Genomic DNA, 20,942 nt, shown 5'->3' with positions numbered 1-20,942 from the left:
TATACATATATATAATGTAGGTATATGCATGCATGAATTTTTAACATTTATTCAGAATTCTTTTTTAATTACATTTTTTCAATTAATTCCAGCTATCAGAAATGGTAAATTTGCACTTTCTTAGTTTGTTGGAAGCATTGAAAGAAACTCATTCAACAATTTTGGGAAAATTGCTACCGTTATTCAGTCCAGTTTTATCTTCACAAACACAATCTGGTACCTTACATGTTCGCTTACAAAGCGTTCGTGATTATGCACCGGACTTAGAAGAACAACAAACGTTACAATCTGAAGCCCTCCTAAAATGGTTACAGCGATTGCAATTTAAAATGGGACAAATTGAATTGCAATCATCAACTGCAACTCAATTCTATTCTATCTAAATTAGAACTGATTAATATTATAAAATTTATTAACTACAAAATGAATGTCTATAGAATTTTAGCAAAGAATTTTGAAGCTTTACTTATTGATGTCTTCTATAAAAGTTATGGTACAGGATATGAGCCTTTGTTATATAAATAGGGAAATTCTATAAAAAGATTCTTAGTTTGTAAAAAATAAAGTTGTTGAACTGAAAAAAAAAAAACGAAATATAAATGTATGTGTGTTGAATAACATTTTTATTGTTTGTTTGTGTATTACCAATATTAAAAAGAATGATATACAAATAAAAGTATGAAATTATATAATTTTGTTCTCGATTTATTTATTATTTTCTTTAAATAAATATGCACTTTTAATAAATAATAACGTTCTATTAATGACTTGTCTTTGTTCCCTACCAACTAGTTGTTTTTTCAAAATAAGATTCACTTTGTTTTTAAAAATAAACTCACGAAATTTAATTATTATATTCAACGAAATTTTTAAGTTTTTGAGTTCTGCACATTCAACGGTTTCTAAGCCATACTACAAGCAAAAAATAAATAAAAAATAATATACCCGAAGAGTATAGCCTGTTAGTCTATTATTTTAACTTGTTACATAAAATATTAATTTTTACTCAAGTATGGAATACGTGAAATTATTTTCAATGATATAATAAATCATAATTCGTATAAGATATTTCAAACTGCTTTAAACTTGTAAATAAAAATAAGATCAGAATAAAAAACAGTACAAATAAAATTAAAGTAGTTAGCATTAAAAATTATAATAGATTTTTTTTATTGCTTGTTAAATAATTTATAGACTGACCACACTTACATTAATACCCATATAGATTTATTATACTAGTACTTCATTTAATTCAATTTCTTCGAAATCTTAAAATAATTTTCAAATAATGTTGTTATAAATAGAAAACTTTATAAAGCTTTTATTGCTAAAAATATATTTAGACTAAGACTTGGGCAAAACCCAGTTGAAACTGAAAACTATATATTAAAAAATATTGAAATTAAGTTAAGCCATTATAATTTATGTGACTGTAAGTAGACTGTAGATATTTTTTGAGTAAGAGGTTAATATTTTAAATTTTTCTGATTTATCATAGGTCAATTAATAATTCCAATCATAAAAAAATATTTGCATGTATATAATGAAATTTATACTGAAAATTATATTACTACTTATGTTTAAGATAACGGTTATCAAATGAGCAAAGTCTATTGGAAACAAAAATAAAATATTTGGAAACTGCAATAACTACAGCGGGACCATAACGTTTCAAGAATATGCAGTTAATAAATTGTACATATAGTTAACAATATTGCAAAGTAATAAACTTTGCTGTAGAATAATATAAGAAGTATTTATATAAGAGAACCTAATGCAAATCTTCAATCGGAGTTCCAACATACAAATTCTAAAGTTAATTTTCGTATTTTCCCAAATATAATATTGTAGAAAAATATATTTCTATTTATAAAAAAATTTTAATGTTCAAGAAAATTAAAATTTCAATAAAATCGGGGTGTTATACCAATGAACCTATAAATATTTTGAAACGATCAAAGCTCGAACTTGGGGTCGATTTAGCATTTTTTATCACATCTACGAGACAAATGGATGAAATTTCTTGAAATTTAATATTTGACTTCTGGTGGTTACAGAAACTTTAGCTTACTATAGTGTCCTTAAAATTGTAAATCAGGGTCCAAAAGGCATTTTCATAATCTTCTGCAATGATTTCGCTAAACTGTACAATACAAATTTAGACCGGTTATATGCTGATCGCACCAGATTTTTTTTTGATAATTATTGAAATTTGGCAATTCGGACATTAATTGTGGCAATTATAATAATTATTAATACAGAATTTCATTATTCAGAAATCATCATTCGAATTTTAATATACAATAGATATTTAATATTCAAAAATGACTTTTGAAAATTTTTTTTATAATAAATCATTAAACTTTTCTAATTACATATTTGGCAAATGGTTTTTTGGTTATTTTCTTTAATCATTTCCAATGATTTGTAATCCTCTTTACATCTTTCAAATTATTTTCATTTTTTTTTTTTGTGCTACTATAACAAAGTTTTTAACGGGCTTCGAACATTTTTTTTAAATACTTTCATAATTCCAATTTACATAAAATGAGCAACTTTAAATTAATAAAAATTATTTGATAATTAAAATTATTACAAAAAAAAAATTTTAAGGACAAAAACCGCATATATTAAATAATATATATATATATATACATATATATATATATATATATATATATGTATAGATAGATAGATATTATCAATCCCCTTGTATTTTATATGAAAAGAAGAAAGGGATTTTAATTAAATTTCATTCTGTTTATGAATTCTTTGCATAAATATTTTAAAAAGAAAGCAAAAGGAAAACATTCTCTATATATATCATTTAACTTTATATTTTTTATACTGTTTAATACACATTATATGTATATGAATATCTATTTTAATTCACACGTAGATAGTATAACAGAAATTATATATATTTATTTATAAATTATATATACAGCTATATTGTCATATATACATATATGAAATATAATGCAAAATACACAATGAAATAATTGATAAAATTGTACCTATAAATAAAAAATTTTATAATCATATACATACATATATACATATATACAAATTCCAGTTACAAATTCAAAATGATTTATAATGTTTACATTTTGTATAATATATAAATTAAAAATACACTGGATTATAAGTAGCAACAGGTTATGTTTGTATAAAAGTTTTAAGTGTTATTTTAGCCATTATAAGCTGTTATCGAAAAATTTTGAAAAGCTTTGAAATTAATAACAATCATAACAAATATTATAATAAAAGTAAAACAAACAAAAAAATAAATTATTGTAGAAAAAAAAACTTTTTTTTTCTTTTTAAACGACGACGTAATTTCGAAAAAGGAGAAATTCTCAATTTTATGAAAAAATAACACTTGCGCAGTAATTTTCACAAAAAAAAGAACTTGTTTGATATCCTTATACCTTACATGAATTGGAAAGCAAAAAAACAAAAACAAGTTAAAATAACACTTTGAAAACACAAAATATCTACAAGAGTCTTATGATTTTAAAGTTATTGAAAAAGCAATTCTCTCTAAGCATTACACTTTAGAACTTGAAATGATAATAATTGTGTAATTTTAAGAGGAGATTAACAATGAAACTATTCAGATAAATTGAACAGTTTAAAAAAGAATTGCATAATTTTAGGCAAATATATTTCAAAATTGCAATTATTTAGGTTAACTTATGTATTATATTTCAAATTAATAAAAAAAGTTTTGAATTTAAAATTTTCTGAAAATTCATGTCCAGCTTTATCTATATGAAACTGCAAGGTAGCCTGCAAAACAGCCAAAACAGAATATAGCTCCTTTATGTAGTTTTAGATAATATATAGTTTTAATAATTATGCTTCGTTACAACATTCTGAAACTGTCATTTGGGGTAATTCAATATTGTCTATAAGTTTTTAGAGGAACTCTGGTTATATTTGTCATTCTTATCTTTTATTTTATTTTCATAAATTGAGTATTTGTTTCGCTATGAAGACTAAATATTAAAACTATAAAAAATTTCAATATTCTTATAACAATCAATAAAATCGAATTTTTGAATTTTGGAATTAAAATTTTATTTAAATAATTAATCAATTAAAAATTTTCGATTTTTGAAAAATTAAAATAATTTGAACAAAGTTTTTTATTGAGAAATACGATGTTTACTATTTACCACATTATTATAGCAAAAAGACACAAATTAAAGGCAATTGAATCTGTGACAGACAGACACATTTTTTAAAAAAATCATGGAAATAAAAATTATAATTAATATTGTCGATCTGTTATAAAAAAATGTAGTAATGTGGCCTGCATAATAAACTGAAATTGTTTCTATTTAAATTATATTATTTAATAATTTTTACATGTTATTATGAAATCCACATTATATACGAATTCTAGTCTTAAACAATATATTTTTAGGTGATGTTTAAATCCTTACTTTAACAATCAACAAAATTTTTATATAATTTTTTACAAACATAATTTGATAACCATCTAATTGACGCACATACGTATATAACAGAGAAAAAGCATTTATTTAACTATTGCAGTATACCAAAAAATATCCCACACATATTATTTTCGGAGATTATCTACCAAAAGGAATATACAACGGCAATATAAAACTCTCCTTTAAAAAAAAAATGTAAAAAACAAAAAAAAAATAGAGAAGACACAAAAAACAAAAAAAAAACAACATTACCCTTAAAAAAAAAAGTCGAACTTAAAAGAAAATAATTTTCATGAAACCTTTAGTTTACCTTAAAAATTGTAAGAATTCGGTCGCATATAAAAGGAATAGAAAAAATTTTAAAATAAAATTCGGGAAATATTTCAATAAAAACAAAAAAAAGCAAAAATAACAAAGAAACCAAACAACTTAAGAGCTTTTTTATGGTTACCGTATATTTCAGTATAAAATTGTTATCCCTTTGTTAATATTCAATTTACTGTAAATGAAAATGTATCCTTGGGAAATATTTTTTGAAGAAAAAAAAATATATATATATATATATATATATATATATATATATATGTATTCATAAAAAACGAAATTTTTCTTTTGATTTTATTTTAGTTTTTGTATTATTTGTTTTTATTTCTGGTCCTTAGGTGTACATGTAGATTATAACCTTTTTTTCCGCTTGTTTTGTTTTTTTTTGTTGTTTGTTTTGTCATATTTTATTATTATTTTCTATACGTTTTGGTTTTAATTTTTGGTCTCTTCAAAAAAAAAATCTTATATTCCTGTGTATTAGCATCATAAGTAAAACTAAGTTAAAATTATATGGGAAGTATATAAAAGGATATTCTATCTGTCTGCATAATTTTTTGTTATTTTTATGTGGTGAATGTCCGTGTGGTTATTTTAATATCGAAAATTTTAAGAAAACATTTATGTATTTAAAAAAAAAAAACAAAATTATTTAAGAAATATTAAATGAAAATGAGACAAAAGTGTGAGACAATTTATTTGATAAAGTAAAAAAGAAAATTATTTTTTGTTTTTCCTTTCAAATAATAAATTTAATAAAAAACGGAATATAAACATTTTTAAGTGATTATTTAATGATAACAAAATAAAGAAACTGAAGATAATATGAAAAAGAAAATTAAAAAAAGCCTTTACATTCTATACAATAAATTTAATTAGTAAAAAATAAAGAGTTGGACTTTGAATGCGAAACTTTCATATTTTCATTAGGATAATAGCCAATATTTTCTCTTTAGAGATTTTATATTTGTATAATATTTTTTTTGTATAATATCAAATATTTTAAAAAATTGTAATTTCTTATTATAATTTCAGTTCCACCTTACATAATACTTTTAAATTTTGCAAAATTAAGCCAGAATTTTATTCAATTTTTAGTTTATAATGTTTTAACAAACTACATCTAATGTAATTTAACGTAAACCAATAGAAAAAGTTAAGACAATTCAAAAATTTTATTCGAATTCATTAGAAAATTAACATCGACATTATTTCTGGTACCAGTATTATTTAATAAATAATTTATATAATATTATTATGTTCTTTTCAAGGATCCCACATTCTTTTTACATTAGAAATAATAAATTATAGCCTAAGCAAAAAATACTATAAAAATATCTTACAAATGCGATCATCTTTCAAATACGAATTATTTTAATATGCAAGCCGTCGGCTTTTTTCAATTCTCTATACGTTTTTAAAAGAGGATCATTTTTTAAAAGCGTAACAACTAAATTTTCAAAATACGATGAATTTCATAATGCAGGGATACCATTTTTAAGTTCATTACTTGAAGATGTTAATTGCGAAAATTATTACTGCATATGAAACTCAAGGACGGTAAACTTGAAATTCATATTATTTGTGTTATTATTAAAATTAATATGATCATATCATGATCTAAATGTTTTATTAATACAGTAGAAGCTTTACTTAATGAACATTATAATTCAATGTAACGAACAAACAATTTTTTTTTAGCTAAGATTATTTTTGCCAGTAAAATTGATTTGTTTCAAATACTGTCTAGATTTTGTTTGCTTGTTATATTGAGATTCTAGTTTATTAAAGTGGAATATATGATAGAGCAAAAAATAAATTTATACTCCGCTGGAAGTTGTTTCTGATTTTTTAAGTGTCCTTAAAGAAAAATTTTTTTAATAATAAAATTTCAAATGGTGCATATCGTATTATTCTAAATGATGAAGCAGGTACAATTAAGTTTCATCATAAACTCTCATAAAAATTTAATAAAATTTCCAAAATGATAAATAAATTATTGCAATAAATTTTTAGCATTTAAATTTTTTATATATTAATCTGTAGAAATGAACTAACACACTAAAATTATTTAGTACTTATATTATGTAAGTGACCTCAATCAAAGAAAAAAAAATGAATTTATAATTTTCTTCCCCATACTTCACTATCGCTGTTCGGGGCAGCGTACACGTAACACAAGTTTTGTTGATTATTTTAAAATTCCTCTCTTCCCCTACCTATATTACTTAGTTACCAAATACAATACTGATTTTCAAGGTGAAAATTCGAGCAAAATAAAAAATTGCTAAAAAAAATATTTGCGTTAGATTTAAACAATGCCTTCTTCTTTTTGTAAAAATTATTTTGAAAAATTTATTATAAAATGAAAATTTTTTATTAATATACCAATAATTTCAATTTTGAAGTAAAATATAAACCATTATAAATCATTGTAATCGAGATAAATTTTATACTTCAGCTTCACATTTTAAAGTAGATTTACACAGTAGCCATTATATATAAACAAACAAACGATTACTCTTAGAATATTGTAAAATTATTTCATGATGTTATACTGGTAGTACATAATCTATAATACTATATTCCCACAAGTATACCAACATTCAAGTTTTTAAAACAAGAGCGTATATTAAGTAATAAAACATCTTTCATTAGATTGCATATAGACAAAAAAATTTTAATACGGAACAAAACTTCTAATTCATTATTTCAATTGAATTTTCTTTTTGTTTGGTATACGCAAATAAAATCCATTAAAATTTTGTTTTTGTAAAATTAAATTATGAACTTGATTTTAATTATGACCTTTTATGAAATATTAAATTAAAATTTGAAAAATTTTCCATATTTTATTAGAAATTGAATTTAATGGAAATGTTTTTTTTAGCACTTTTCCAAATTGAAAAAATTGAAAAAAAAAGTTCTTATACAGTTATCCGTCTTCCGTCTTCCTGTCCATCTGCTTGTGTGTCTATTTCCAAATAGACACACAATTTCAATTTTAAAGGGTGCTTCCTTTCACCCTTTAAAATTGAAAACTGGCGTTGTAATACAAATAGATTTTAAACCAATTGAACTATAGAAAATTTTGCATTCTCCTAAATGTATGCAAAAATTTTCATATATTTTGTTATTATGAATGAGATTAATTTGAACAATATTTCTAAATTGTTTTTAAAAGCAGTATCCTTACTTGTTCAAGAGATAAGTGCTACTTTACAAACCGTTGTTATAATCAAAGAGAAAATAAGCGCCATAGTATTACAGATATTGTTTTTTTCTTTAATAAAATAAATTTTCATTAAATTTTTAATATTCTTGTTTTTGTTAACTTTCATATTAAAAATAAAAAGGTATATACAGAAAATCCTAAACAATAATAAATCTCCTATATTCTCTAGATTTCAAAGTTCACCTTTAATTAAAATTATTTTACTTTTTCATTGCTACTTTTCATACACACTTACATAAACATGTTTATATATATACATAGTCCCTTCCAGATACACGGTAAAAAAAAAAATTTTTTTTTTTTAAAAAAAAACACATTTTATTTAAAAAAAAGAAATTTTTTTTATTTTTATTTTTTGCGTCCTGTTTTGTTTTTAGTAGCTGAAAGTTATTTTTCTTAAAGAAATATTCATCTTTAAGTTTTGTTTTTCTTTTACATTTTTTATTTACTTGAATATACTTATATATACATAATATATACAAACATACATGTGTATATGAATATCCATGCTATTTGCATAATAATAATGTATACATATGTATGTATGTAATAAGTATTTATTTGTTTTTTGCCCTTGATTCAAGCCCTCATTAATTTTAAATGAAAAAGTCCACATATTTTTCATAAAATCTTATTCTTAAAAAATGTAATCTGTTTTGAAAAGTAAAACGTAATTTGTTTAAACAAGAATAGGTTAAGTTGACCATTTTAATTCTATGATAGGCATGCTAATGAAGACTTTAATCTAATAAAAGAGTCTAAGAATACAAAGGTATAAGCCATATATTTTTTTATGTCAATAACAAGGCTATTTTTAAGCCTTAACATTCTTATATTTGGTGTTAAACTTTATTGATTAATCTAACCTTATGTATTTTTAAAAATATAATTAAAACATTTTTGAATGCTATTGCAACCACCCCAAAGATCCACGTAATCTAAATTCCCTTTTATAAAAAAAAAAACAATCCTACAACTAATTTCAATATAAACGCTCAATATTTCTTCCCATGGTCAAACAAATCCTAAATTGTAAGTTGTAAGCAATATGATAAGACAGTTGTACTATGACAGTTGATAATAACTCATAGAATAGACAAACGAGTTTTGAAATCTTATAGCAGGATACTGGAAACGTAGAGTTTCTATAATATCGAAATTATTGTTTATTTTTAATTATTGCTCGTATCCTGATGAATCAAAAGGACGAACGGAATGGAAATGTTGCAACACTTTAGGATATAAGAACATTCGTTTGTACGGGTAAATAAAAATTATTAGGTCATTTTATTAAGTGAAAATGACCTACAATTATACATACATACTTATATAATACATAAGGCAAATAAAATAAAAAAGAGCACAAATCACAACACAAAAAAATTATGAGATTCCAGAAAATGTTTTTTCTTTCATTTTTTTACTTTATAATTCATCCCAAGTAATTACCTTTCTTCAATAGACAAAGTAACGAGCGAAAATTCGCGTTAATTATAAAAATAGAATATTAAAAAAAAAGACATTAAATTTTTAAATTAATTTTAATTTTAAAAGTATCCCAAAAGCTATTTAACAAATTACAACGTTTACAAATATTAACAAAATTATAAATCTCCTTGAAAAGCAAAAAAAAAAAGAACAAACTCAGGAAAAAATCAGGATTATTCAAGTCCTTTAAGATAAAATTTTCGTGCTTTAAAATTCGTTTAGAACGATTAATATTTTATTCAGTATAATACTTTTACATTGGAATTGACACGAGGAAGTAATGAATTACAGAAGTCATACAATTACAGATATTGACATTTATTAAGTATAGTAACCCTCAAGAGCAGTTTGGTGCTATTGTTTGACCTCTTCGGTTTGGCTTATTACATAAGAAAACTTTCCAAGCTCATTCAATATCAAGTTTATAAATTAATTTCAAGTTTAAACTCCTGATCAAAATGTAAAGAGGGAAACAACAATTATTTTATACAAAAATTTTACGATGATATAAAAACGAACTCTTTATGTAAAAAATATGCACAGCAGCTTTCAGTTCTTACGTTTGTTAAAAACAAAATTTGAAATAAATGTTTGATCTACAGCGTTCTATATTGTAGTCTGTAAGTTATAATATTGCTTAATCCAACGAATATACGGAAAATCGAATTTACGATATAATAAATTATAATTTAAAAATTTCTTATTGTAAATTTTTTGTAAGATTGCAATAATGATTAAGATTATATTATAACACTTCTATTTCTTATACCACTTCTTATCAAATGAATAATATAAGATTAAAGGATTAACAATTAGATTTTGCATACTAGCAACTGAATTAACGTTTCAATTACAAGCTATATAGATTTAAAATAATAATATATTTATAAAATTCTCATAATATACTAGGATTTTACTACAATCTTAAAAGATTTTTCAAAACCAGCAAATACACCCTTAAGACACTTTATATCGTATTGCGAATTTGTGGCTAGCATGCTATTAGTTTCATTATGATATTAATTAAACTTTTAAAACTAAATTTTCTATTTAATTTACGGCTATACTTAAACCATATACACACATATACTATTAAAAACGTATCACTCGAATTGATAGGCTGTTATTTAAAAATTTTGAAATTCTTGAAATTTGAGATTTTGCTACTGTAGCCTTAATACTTTTATGTAATATTGCATTACTTCAATTAGATGATGCAAATTAGAAATTCTTTTAGAATTTAGTTGCTATATAAAAATATTTTATGTCGTAAAGCTAAAAAGAATTTTCAACGTAATTCTATTTTTATATCATTTTAATATTAAAATCCTAAAAGTAACTTTTATACAATATTATAAACAAATACTATTTGCAATAAATAAACATAATATAGAAAATATGAAATATTTCTTCTCAATTAAAAATATAAACAAATTTCTGGTAAAATTTCTAAATGAACACTCATATTAAATTTAATTTTCATACAAGAAAATTTGGTTTTACTCTATGTGGTTTGCATGGAACAAGTATAACAATATTTAAAAAAACACCACAGGCACATAAGCAAGATAAACTTAAAAGTTATTTTATGGAATTTAATTTATAATAATAATAATTTTTTATACCTCTTGCTTTACTACCATTGAGAGCATATAGGACATCTGTAAAACTAGGGACCGTTCTTTCTACTCCTGTCTATGTCATATTTGCCGTTTAGAGTTTTTCCTTTACTGTTCTCTGCCATATACTAAAAACTTCTGCTCCCTTGCTGGTTTGACTCTCCTTCACTTGTTTTGCAATTGTCTCTGGTGGTGGCTGTTTTATTGCCGTTGCGATTTAGTAGACAAAGCACAGAGATCTGTTATCAGGATTCTCTTTATAAATACATATACTGCAGGATTTCAAACATGTGTTGAATATACAATATTTTAATTAATTATTTTTCTTGAATATGTGAAAACATGTCTCATTTCATAGGAGAGCAAATCCTTTCTACAGTTAAAAGCGTTTGTTTTTACTCTGTTTACCGATCCACTATTTTAATTATCTTTTCCCCTATTTCATGTTGAAACTAATACTGTAGTTGCATTAACACTATTTAAGAACAATATCAAGAAACTAAAATAATAGGATGAAAGTTTAACAAAAGAATTTTTTTGAGGAAATGACAAAAGTTAAAAAATTGACATCGCCAAACGTTATACCACAAAAATTTCAGCATTTCAGTTTCAGCATTTCTCTAAATTTTAAAACAAAATAAAAATTAAATTCTACTCAATTTTGCTTAGACATCATGTTATCTGTAACGTATTACACTTTTTTTTTGTTGTGCAAAATTCTATCAAAAATGTCACCACAAGAATAAATATTATAACACAAAAATAATAATATCATGCAAAAAAAAAAGCAACGATATCTGTATCGGGTTTTAAAATAACACCCACAAAAAGAAAGCATCCATCTACACCATACATACACAAAAATAACCCGTACTAGTTGTTTTATTTGTACCTTCCTACATAGATAAAAACATTGTATTATGGCATATAAAAATATAGTAAACAATATTGTATATATACCTATATAATAATTGTATATTCAAACAACACGACCTCTATAATATAATCGTTAGATCCTGATGAGTTGATAAAAAAAAAAAATTGCACACGCTTATATGAGAAAGGATCAATTCCCTACGGTTTCTCGGATACATAATTGGACTTTAAACAAAACAAAAAATTCTCCTTTTTTCAACAGAATATTTTACTAAATGAACTTGTAAACTTATATTAAATGCTATAATATTTTATATGAATATCTTATGAACATCGACAAAAAAATTATTTTTGGTTAAATTGCCCCCAAAAATTTTAGATAATAATGTTTTTAGGTATACAATACAAGCATATATGTATTATATAATTTGAATACATACTGGCATAGAGAATAAAAACCCTTACAAATGCTTGTTGCTCCCTTAATGTCCTATCTTTTATTTGATTAGAAAAAGAGCAACAAAAATGGAAAAATTCTATAATAAAAAAGATTTAAATAATTTTGCACCCTTTTGCAAAACTTTTTTAACTTTGAAATTTTTTTATAACCACTTAAGAATTTATTTTGGTTAGAAAAAAATAAAAAAAAAAGTCTAGTCATAGGATGTCATCCAAAAAAATTTATAAAATTTTTTTCCTATAATTTATTACAATTTTTATCTACACTGATACACACACATACATAACATCTATAGGAAATAGAAATCAAAAAGTAATCGTAATGTACCTTAACGTTCAGAACGTTGGGCAGAAATATTTGAAATCATTTTCAGAATCAAGATATGTTAAATTTTTTAAAATGTAAGATTCTGAAATTTAAAAATTAGAATTTTATTCTACTTATTATATCTTATTCTACTCGCAAATAATCAAAAGAATGGTTTGCGAGTAGTTCCAGTATATTACGCGCATTCTAATTAAGCTCTACAGCATTTCTATAATATTTAATTTTCTTTCTAAGAAAGTCATTTGTAAGGCTGTTTCATCCCTTACCTTTGCTCAAATTTCAATTATTTTCATAATAACCAATTATGTAAAATGCTTCATACATATTAGATTTTCAAAAAAATTTTCATATCAGAATAATTCGATGAAAATTTTATAAAAAATAACTAAACAGTTTCCATTATCCTGCAATTATAGTGAAAATTAAATTAATTACAAACATTATTTTGTAATAAAAAAAAATTTCTGAAATTCCATTAATTTTCTCTTTTTGTGATTGGCCTTGAGGCTTTTTAGTCGTTTAAAAGCATTTTTAATTCAAAAATTTTGTTCACCTACAAGTACGTACAGTATCTGTACAAAAATTAATTTTGTTTTGAAAAGTATCTTCATTGGAACTGAATTCAATTTTCTAATAAATTTGAAAAATTCATAAAAGTATATCAGGGATTATAATTTCGCATATGAGTAGCATAAAGTACCTGGAAATGATCAGAAATAATTTTTTGGTTTTTTTTCCCCAATTTCAATGTCATAACAATACATAACTAAGCACAATACCCACATGACCATAGGTAGGTATGTATATGTGTAGCCTAAAGAAACAACAGGATAAATAATAATAATAGTATTAGTGTTAGAACAGAAATAAATGAACAAAAATTTTTCACTTTTGCCACAACTGTTTTTTTTGTTTTTTTATTATTTTTTCATACATTAGACCGAGATGTAAAATAAATGTTCGAATGTACATTTAGTATATGGTATAAAATATAAATAATAATGTACAATGAGATGTAAAATTGAATTTTAAGGGTTTCTGTTTATACAATATACTTACGTACAAATTATAGACCTGGCGATAATATTACACCAAAGTTTATAATTACATATGTAGTGGAAATGTGCTAAAATGTTCTTGAATATTAAATAAGAGTCTATTAAAGTTGGATAATATAAACAGAAAAAATTAAACTAATTAGAGCTAGTTTTGGAAAAAGATATTTATAATATTTGAACTATTGAATTTTAGGACTTTTCCTAAAAAAAAAATAGGAAAAAAAGTGATTATTAGTTTCGCTGTGTCCATCCGTCCGTCCGTCATTCCATAAGTTTATTTACAAAATCTCTACATTCTTCAACTTTATTACTGTATACGTTGATATTGAACACCCAATATGTTTTTAATGACAGATTTAACAGATACCACAGATTTAATTAGTTGAAGAACTTTGAATGATTACTAACATACGAAGAGAATTTAAAAAAATCTTGATAATTTAAAAATAATGACCAAATGAAATAGTAGAAGAAAAAAAATATATAACATATTCTATTATATGAGTATAACAGTAAGAAAAACTACATTTTATTTGAATGTTAAGCATAGTGGCACTTCAACATTTAAGCATGGCTTTAAGATTCTCTGAATTCATTACGACTGTAACAAGAACGAATTAAGGCCTAAGGGCTCTTGTAACATGAGATAGGAATCAGAGTAGAAACTGTTGTATAAGCCAATGTGAGATATGCCAAGTTAGTTTGCATTCCATTCAAATAAAATAAAATGCTATAGTTGATGACACAAGCAAGATATAATTAAAAAAAACTATTGTAAGTTTAAAAAAATTTATTTCAAAACTTTATTTAAAACGAAAGAAAAGTTTGTTATTTTTAAACAACACATACATAGATACGGTTTTCAAATACCCAATCAATTAACTTAAAAGTATTTTTAATTGGTTTATAAAGAATTAATTAAAAAAATAAACTTTTATTCCATTTTTATTTACTTTGTTCATCGTATATGTATAGATAAATTCGTGCTCTATAGGTTTAGCTCGATAATGGTTATAAACCTAACCTACGCAATTTTTTTTTATACTAAACTTAATATCGTGCTTTTAGATTATTCAATATTTTTTAATTCAATTAAAAATATGAAAATATCCAAAACTATTATATTATGAAATATTGATTTTTTGTGTACTTCACAAGTAATGACGCATGTAAAATTTTCTTAACTGTTTTCAGTTTTATTTTAAATAAAAAAATAGTAGAACTAACTAAAAAATTTTATGACATCGTGAAAATCCATGAATGTTGTTTGTTAAAAACATAAAATTTTCAAAACTGATAATTTAAAAAAAGGAGCACATTTTCTTTATAAAATTAAATGATAGTTTTACGAAGTATTTTTGCTTGTTTCAACTGTTCTCAAATAAATTTTTTGCTGCCCTAAGGCATGGTTCATTTTAGAAATTCACAAATACCCTTCTATTACATACTCTTTCTCTTCAAATATTCTTAATCTTCTCAGTTTTCTCACATAAATCATTTTAGCCATAAATTAATAATCTATAATCGTTATTCGTGTGGTCAATAATAGGCTATTCCTAAAAATATGCTACAACATTATTTAAATACGTGACTTGTATAAAATTTTACCAATGATATATACAAAAATAGCTATATATTCTTCATTCATTCATATATAATTATTATAGAATACGTTTTCGTTTACAAAGTATAAAATATTTTTAACAAACTGGTATAAACTTTTTAATTTATACATATATACAGAAACCTTTAAACTTTCATCGTACATATACCAATAAAATTTAAGTATAAAACTTCTTTATAAAAGCTATAAATTTTGATTATTATTAAATATTTTTTTTAAAGATTTTATTGAAATTTTATATTCAATTGGATTTGTTTGAAAAGTTTTTTTTTTCTATAACTATATAGAAAAAAAAAGGAAAATACGAAAATTTCATTCAAAATCAATTTGATTATCAACCTTGAATTCGCAAACAGAAATTTTAACACACAAAAAACAACTAAATTTTTATATGTACATATTTTTGTATACAGACCCTTGGTATACATATATATAGATATATTTCAATGAAATGGTATAACTACAACCATAGTATAGTTTGTGAGGAAATGTAAAAATAAAAACAGAAACGAAAATCCAAAAATTCCATCTTAAAGACGGAGATGAACGCTTCAAAATCAAAAAATCAAGTTATTTCCGGTTCTATTCTATAGAATTTTCAACAAAAAATATAAAGTAGATTACTGAGAAAAATAAATACATATTTTGAGTAACATTAATAAAATATATAAGAAAACAAAAAATTTTTAAATCTCTTAATTTGAATTATTAAAAAAAATTGTACAAACAGGTATTAGGAAATTAGTTTTCCGCTATTGAGACTAATAAAGCATCGAAAAATAATTTTTTTTCAAAATCGTTCTTTTTAAAAGTACAAAAATACAAATGATTTTCTTTTCAAAAATCTTGTTCTATTGTACAAAATAATATCATAAAATTTCAAAATTCTCTTTAAATTTTTTATCATTATAAACCTTCTATATACAAACATAAATCCAAATAATATTTTCTTTATTAAATATATCAGTATAAAAGTGAAAAATGATCTGCTTTATTTCAATCATAAATGACGTTAACGTTACTATGGTAACAACTTGAAATGAATTCAATTCTAAATAAAAAACAGGATAAATGCAATCAAAAAAAAAACTTTTCAACAAATTTAAAAAAAAAAGTTAATTTGAAATATATTGTTGCAACTGTATGGGTACATAACCAAACCATATCACTTACATAACCAAGCATCATCACTTACATTATTCGTATATTATGATTTAATTTTGAATTTACAATTGGGCACAAGGTGTATAAATATATTTCAATATTGAAGGATTGCTATTGAATTTACGTCACTAAATTTCGCTTTTGCAGAGAATTTTTTATTTAATTTTTCATATTCCGGATACTTGCACATGCTGTAGCACTAAAAAAATATACAAAATTTTGTATTTTAAATAAATTATAGAAAGGTAATCATTTGTTTTTTTATTATAAATTAAAAGTGCATATGAAAAGTTGATAAATCAAAAAATATTAAAACAATACAAAACAATTTGACAGACGGAACATTTTTCAATCCAAATACCTGAATCAACCCCGTATATTGGATAAAAACAAAATTGCGTGTATTATAAATATAAAATGGAATGGAAATGTAAACATACACAATATTAACTGTTATATTCTGTAATTATTATTCAATTATCTCATAAATGTCAAAATAACTCCAATCTGTTATACATCAAAATATTATACCACTACTCAATAAATAAAAATTTTTCTTTTATACAGATTGCAAGTAAGTTTTCATATTATAAGGTGTACGAAAAATTTACTCATCTTGGACTTGGATATAACAATAATAATTGATATGAAATCAGTAACTTTTTTTTACCCAGCCCTTAGATTTATATTTCTGTATGTACTTCAAAAATAAGAAAGCACAAATTTTATTATCATCTCTTTTCTACTTCTATTAATATTTATTTAATAAATAATTTTTTATTTCAAAAATTTCAAAAAGTTTAGAAAACCACGTTTCCTTCCAATACTTTAGAATTATTTTTTTTCATAATTTTTTGTTTAAATTGCAATTATTTTTTTGTATGGATGTATACAATGAATATGTATATTATGTATGCATATATATGATTCATGTACATATATATATATAAATATATTTCCAACAATTTTCTTCTTTCTTGTAATTCTAACTTTTTTGTTTAACTTTATTAATTCGATGTTTTAAATTCTTTGAACCAGAAAAAAAAATAAACTTTTTTCTTCGTTTTAATCAGCATTTATATGCATTACTTATATATACATATTATTACATAATATATTTCTAATATAAATGTATATTCACTTACTTGGAAATTGAGATATTGAAAACAAAATTTTGCCATTTATATACGCAATACAACCTCTTAGTACACCTACATCCTGCGATTTATTAAAAATAAAATAAATTTTTTTTTACCAAGGGTGGAATGATAGTTATTGATATCAATATGTCAAAACCCAACCAAAGTTACTACAGTAATATGTATATATACATATGTACAGTTGTACATCAATCTATATAAACATTTTATAGGAATTCGGAGTACAATAAATGTCATTAAAACTTTAAAACAATTTTTGCAAATAACATGATCCAAATACAAAATGTTATGATTTTTTTTTGTAACAGTATATAAAAATAAATATAATTTAAGATGATAAAAAAAACTGAATTTTAAATTAAGAATTGAAAATATTTTTGTAATAAATTGACGTTAATTAGACCTTAATTATAGCTCCAAAATTTGGGATTAAGTTTAGAATATTATTATTACAAAAATCTGAGACCATACAGGAAACTGATCAAATCGAATTTCATTCTACATTTTTCGTCATTAAAATATTTCACGTTAAATTTGTAATAAAAGTAGTGGTGGGAGTAGTTCAAGTATAATTATTTATTACAGTTGCGTAATTTATCACGTCAAGCTTTTAAAAATTTAAATCCAATACTAATTTATATCCCTATATAACATGAAAATCTTATAATTTGTAACAGCCATCTGACCATTATTACTCTCTCACATCCTTTATTGTAATTGATTTGATTTGAATACCAATACTCTACAAAAGAGCAATAATTTTCACAATATCATTATTTGTATTGTAACCTTTCAACAAATAAAGTTTATTTGGAAAACATTTAAAATACACAACTTATTCATAATACTTTAACAAAATACGCATACATATATACATACACATTTATTATATTGTGTCATACCCATTTCAAAGTTGACATTTAGTGCGAAATATGAAGATTTAATACATAAGGATAAATTCAATGCAAAAATACAAAGTCATATTGTATAATAAAATTTATTAAATTATAGGTATGTATGTAGATTTAGAATTATTACAGTTGTATCTGTTGTATTTTTTATTGTTATTTTAAATTTATTATAATTATAATTAAATTATTTGAAAGAATATGAAGAGGGCAGGGCGCCTTTTCGTACAAATTCTACTTGTATTTAATTTATTAGTGTTTATTTAATAAAAATATTAAATTAAGGTGTTTTATAATAATTATATAATAAAGTTAATTATATTTTATAATTAAAAAAAAGAAAATTTCTAGACTGAATGTATTTACATTTTTTACATACGTATTACAAGATTATATATGTAGTTCTATTTGATTAGGATAATATTGATTTTATGAATAATTTGCCTTACATAATCTTCCTAAAAAAATCTAATCTACTGAACTGAATAATTAAAAGTCAAATTGAGTTTTCCATATATAGAATACAGCATGATGTAAAAAAAAATATAAAAAAAAATAATTCCAATACCTTTTTATTATTTTCTCTATTCTTATTAAAATCAAATTATAAAATCCCAAGCTGGCCGTATTTAATATAAAAACCAGATTAGCAAAAAAAAAGAATAAAATACCTTTCCTATGTAATTAACTTGTTCGGTTCCTTATATTAAAAGACAATTTAAGATTTTGTTGTGTTCCCACCTTGATATTTAATTATAGAAAAGTATAAAAGGATATTCAAAAGTTTTTTTTTCTCCTTCTTTTTTTCTAATTTTTGTTTTAAATAAAATGGAGAGAATTCAATACAAATATAATTAATGAGATAATCCAGCTTCTGACGTACCTATCTATAAATTTTCTACTGGTGTTCTTGAAAAACTTCCAATTAAATAAGAAAATTTTTGCAATTATTTTTTTTTGTTAACTCTTTCTATACTTTGCAATAATTGATACGAATATTAAGACCTTTAAGACAGAAAAATTAAAAAAAAAAATTATTATAAATTTATTTTGGCTTCATGATACATAGTAAGGGAAAACATATAAGTAAATGCCATATTTCCCGAAAATATAACAAGAAACAAGAAATGTTTACCAATCGGAATTCTTCGGAATATAAAACTTGAAAAATTGCTTTTGTGAATTTTTTTGCCTCATAATAAATACTAAGGAAAAATTTTTCAGCTTGATGGTTTGGACAGGTGGTTACAGCAAAAGGACCAGCACTGTTTTCACAAAATATTTTTCATCTCGTTCACTTAATACAAAATAATTGTAATTAGACACATAGTGTGCCATGCAGCAAAAATTTACGAGTTAATTAGATTATACATTAAAAAATTAAATTCATGCTTGATCGACGTTTGATCTTATTTTATATAGAGAAATTACTTTCATCTAAATTTGCTAAAAATTGGATATTACTGGACTCCCTTTCAGCTCTATTAAGCGATACATTTAAATATTTTATGTTTTTCAATCAAACATTATAAAAATATTCTTAACCAGTCATCCCATAATATTAACAAAATCGCTCCAAAAAGTTATATTTATATTTAGTATCTCAACTGCATTACTAGTGCCTAAGAACACAACCTAAAAATATGCAATCCTGAAAAGTCTCAATACTTTTTTTTTTGGTTTTTAATACAAGTCGCAATCCTTCTTTCTTCTATATGAAAAGATTAATTAATTTTTATGAACATTCTAATAAAATTATATGAAAAATAACTTCTAAATTATTAAAAGATGTCGCAAGTCATATTAGTTTTTCAAATTCTTAAATGTCAAACTTTCGAGAATAAATTCTATATTATTAAATTAAAAATTTTTAACTTATAAAAATTACAATGGTGCTATATAACCGCAAGTAAATTTCTGAACACTCTATTCATAAAATAGATAAACTTTTCTAATAGAGTTACTAAACGGTAAAAAATATTATGTATACTGTTTGTTTTAACTTTAACGTTATTGAAAAATTTTTAATCAAAAGCCTACATTAAGTATTAAAAGTCAAAACTTTTATGAATTTAAAAACAAAGCGATTGCTATCATTGCTGTTCTGAGATTGCAATTTAAAAAAAAAATTTGAAAAGTTATAAAGATAATATTCTCAGACCCACCCAAATTATATACGAAAACAGTAAATTATGACATTATTTAAAAAAAACCCTACATAATGGTGATCTTTGGC

General features: G+C 23.0%; 1 protein-coding gene across 4 annotated transcripts in view; it reads left to right on the top strand.

Moving 5' to 3' along the window:
- LOC129614091 (protein unc-79 homolog) overlaps nucleotides 1–537 on the top strand; it is a 40,156-nt gene extending 39,619 nt beyond the window's left edge. For all 4 annotated transcript variants that reach the window (XM_055528482.1, XM_055528483.1, XM_055528481.1 and 1 more), the window contains one exon: nucleotides 93–537. In XM_055528482.1, the coding sequence (XP_055384457.1) occupies nucleotides 93–383 (291 nt within the window). In that variant the 3' untranslated portion in view covers nucleotides 384–537. The remainder of the gene's footprint in view (nucleotides 1–92) is intronic.
- Nucleotides 538–20,942: the final 20,405 nt, after the last annotated feature.

This window comes from Condylostylus longicornis, unplaced genomic scaffold, assembly GCF_029603195.1.
Source record: "Condylostylus longicornis isolate FDR11 unplaced genomic scaffold, ASM2960319v2 ptg000100l, whole genome shotgun sequence".
NCBI classification, from domain to species: domain Eukaryota; kingdom Metazoa; phylum Arthropoda; class Insecta; order Diptera; family Dolichopodidae; genus Condylostylus; species Condylostylus longicornis.
The sequence above is the reverse complement of the archived record's forward strand: the minus strand, read 5'-3'. Positions and strand labels throughout refer to the sequence as shown.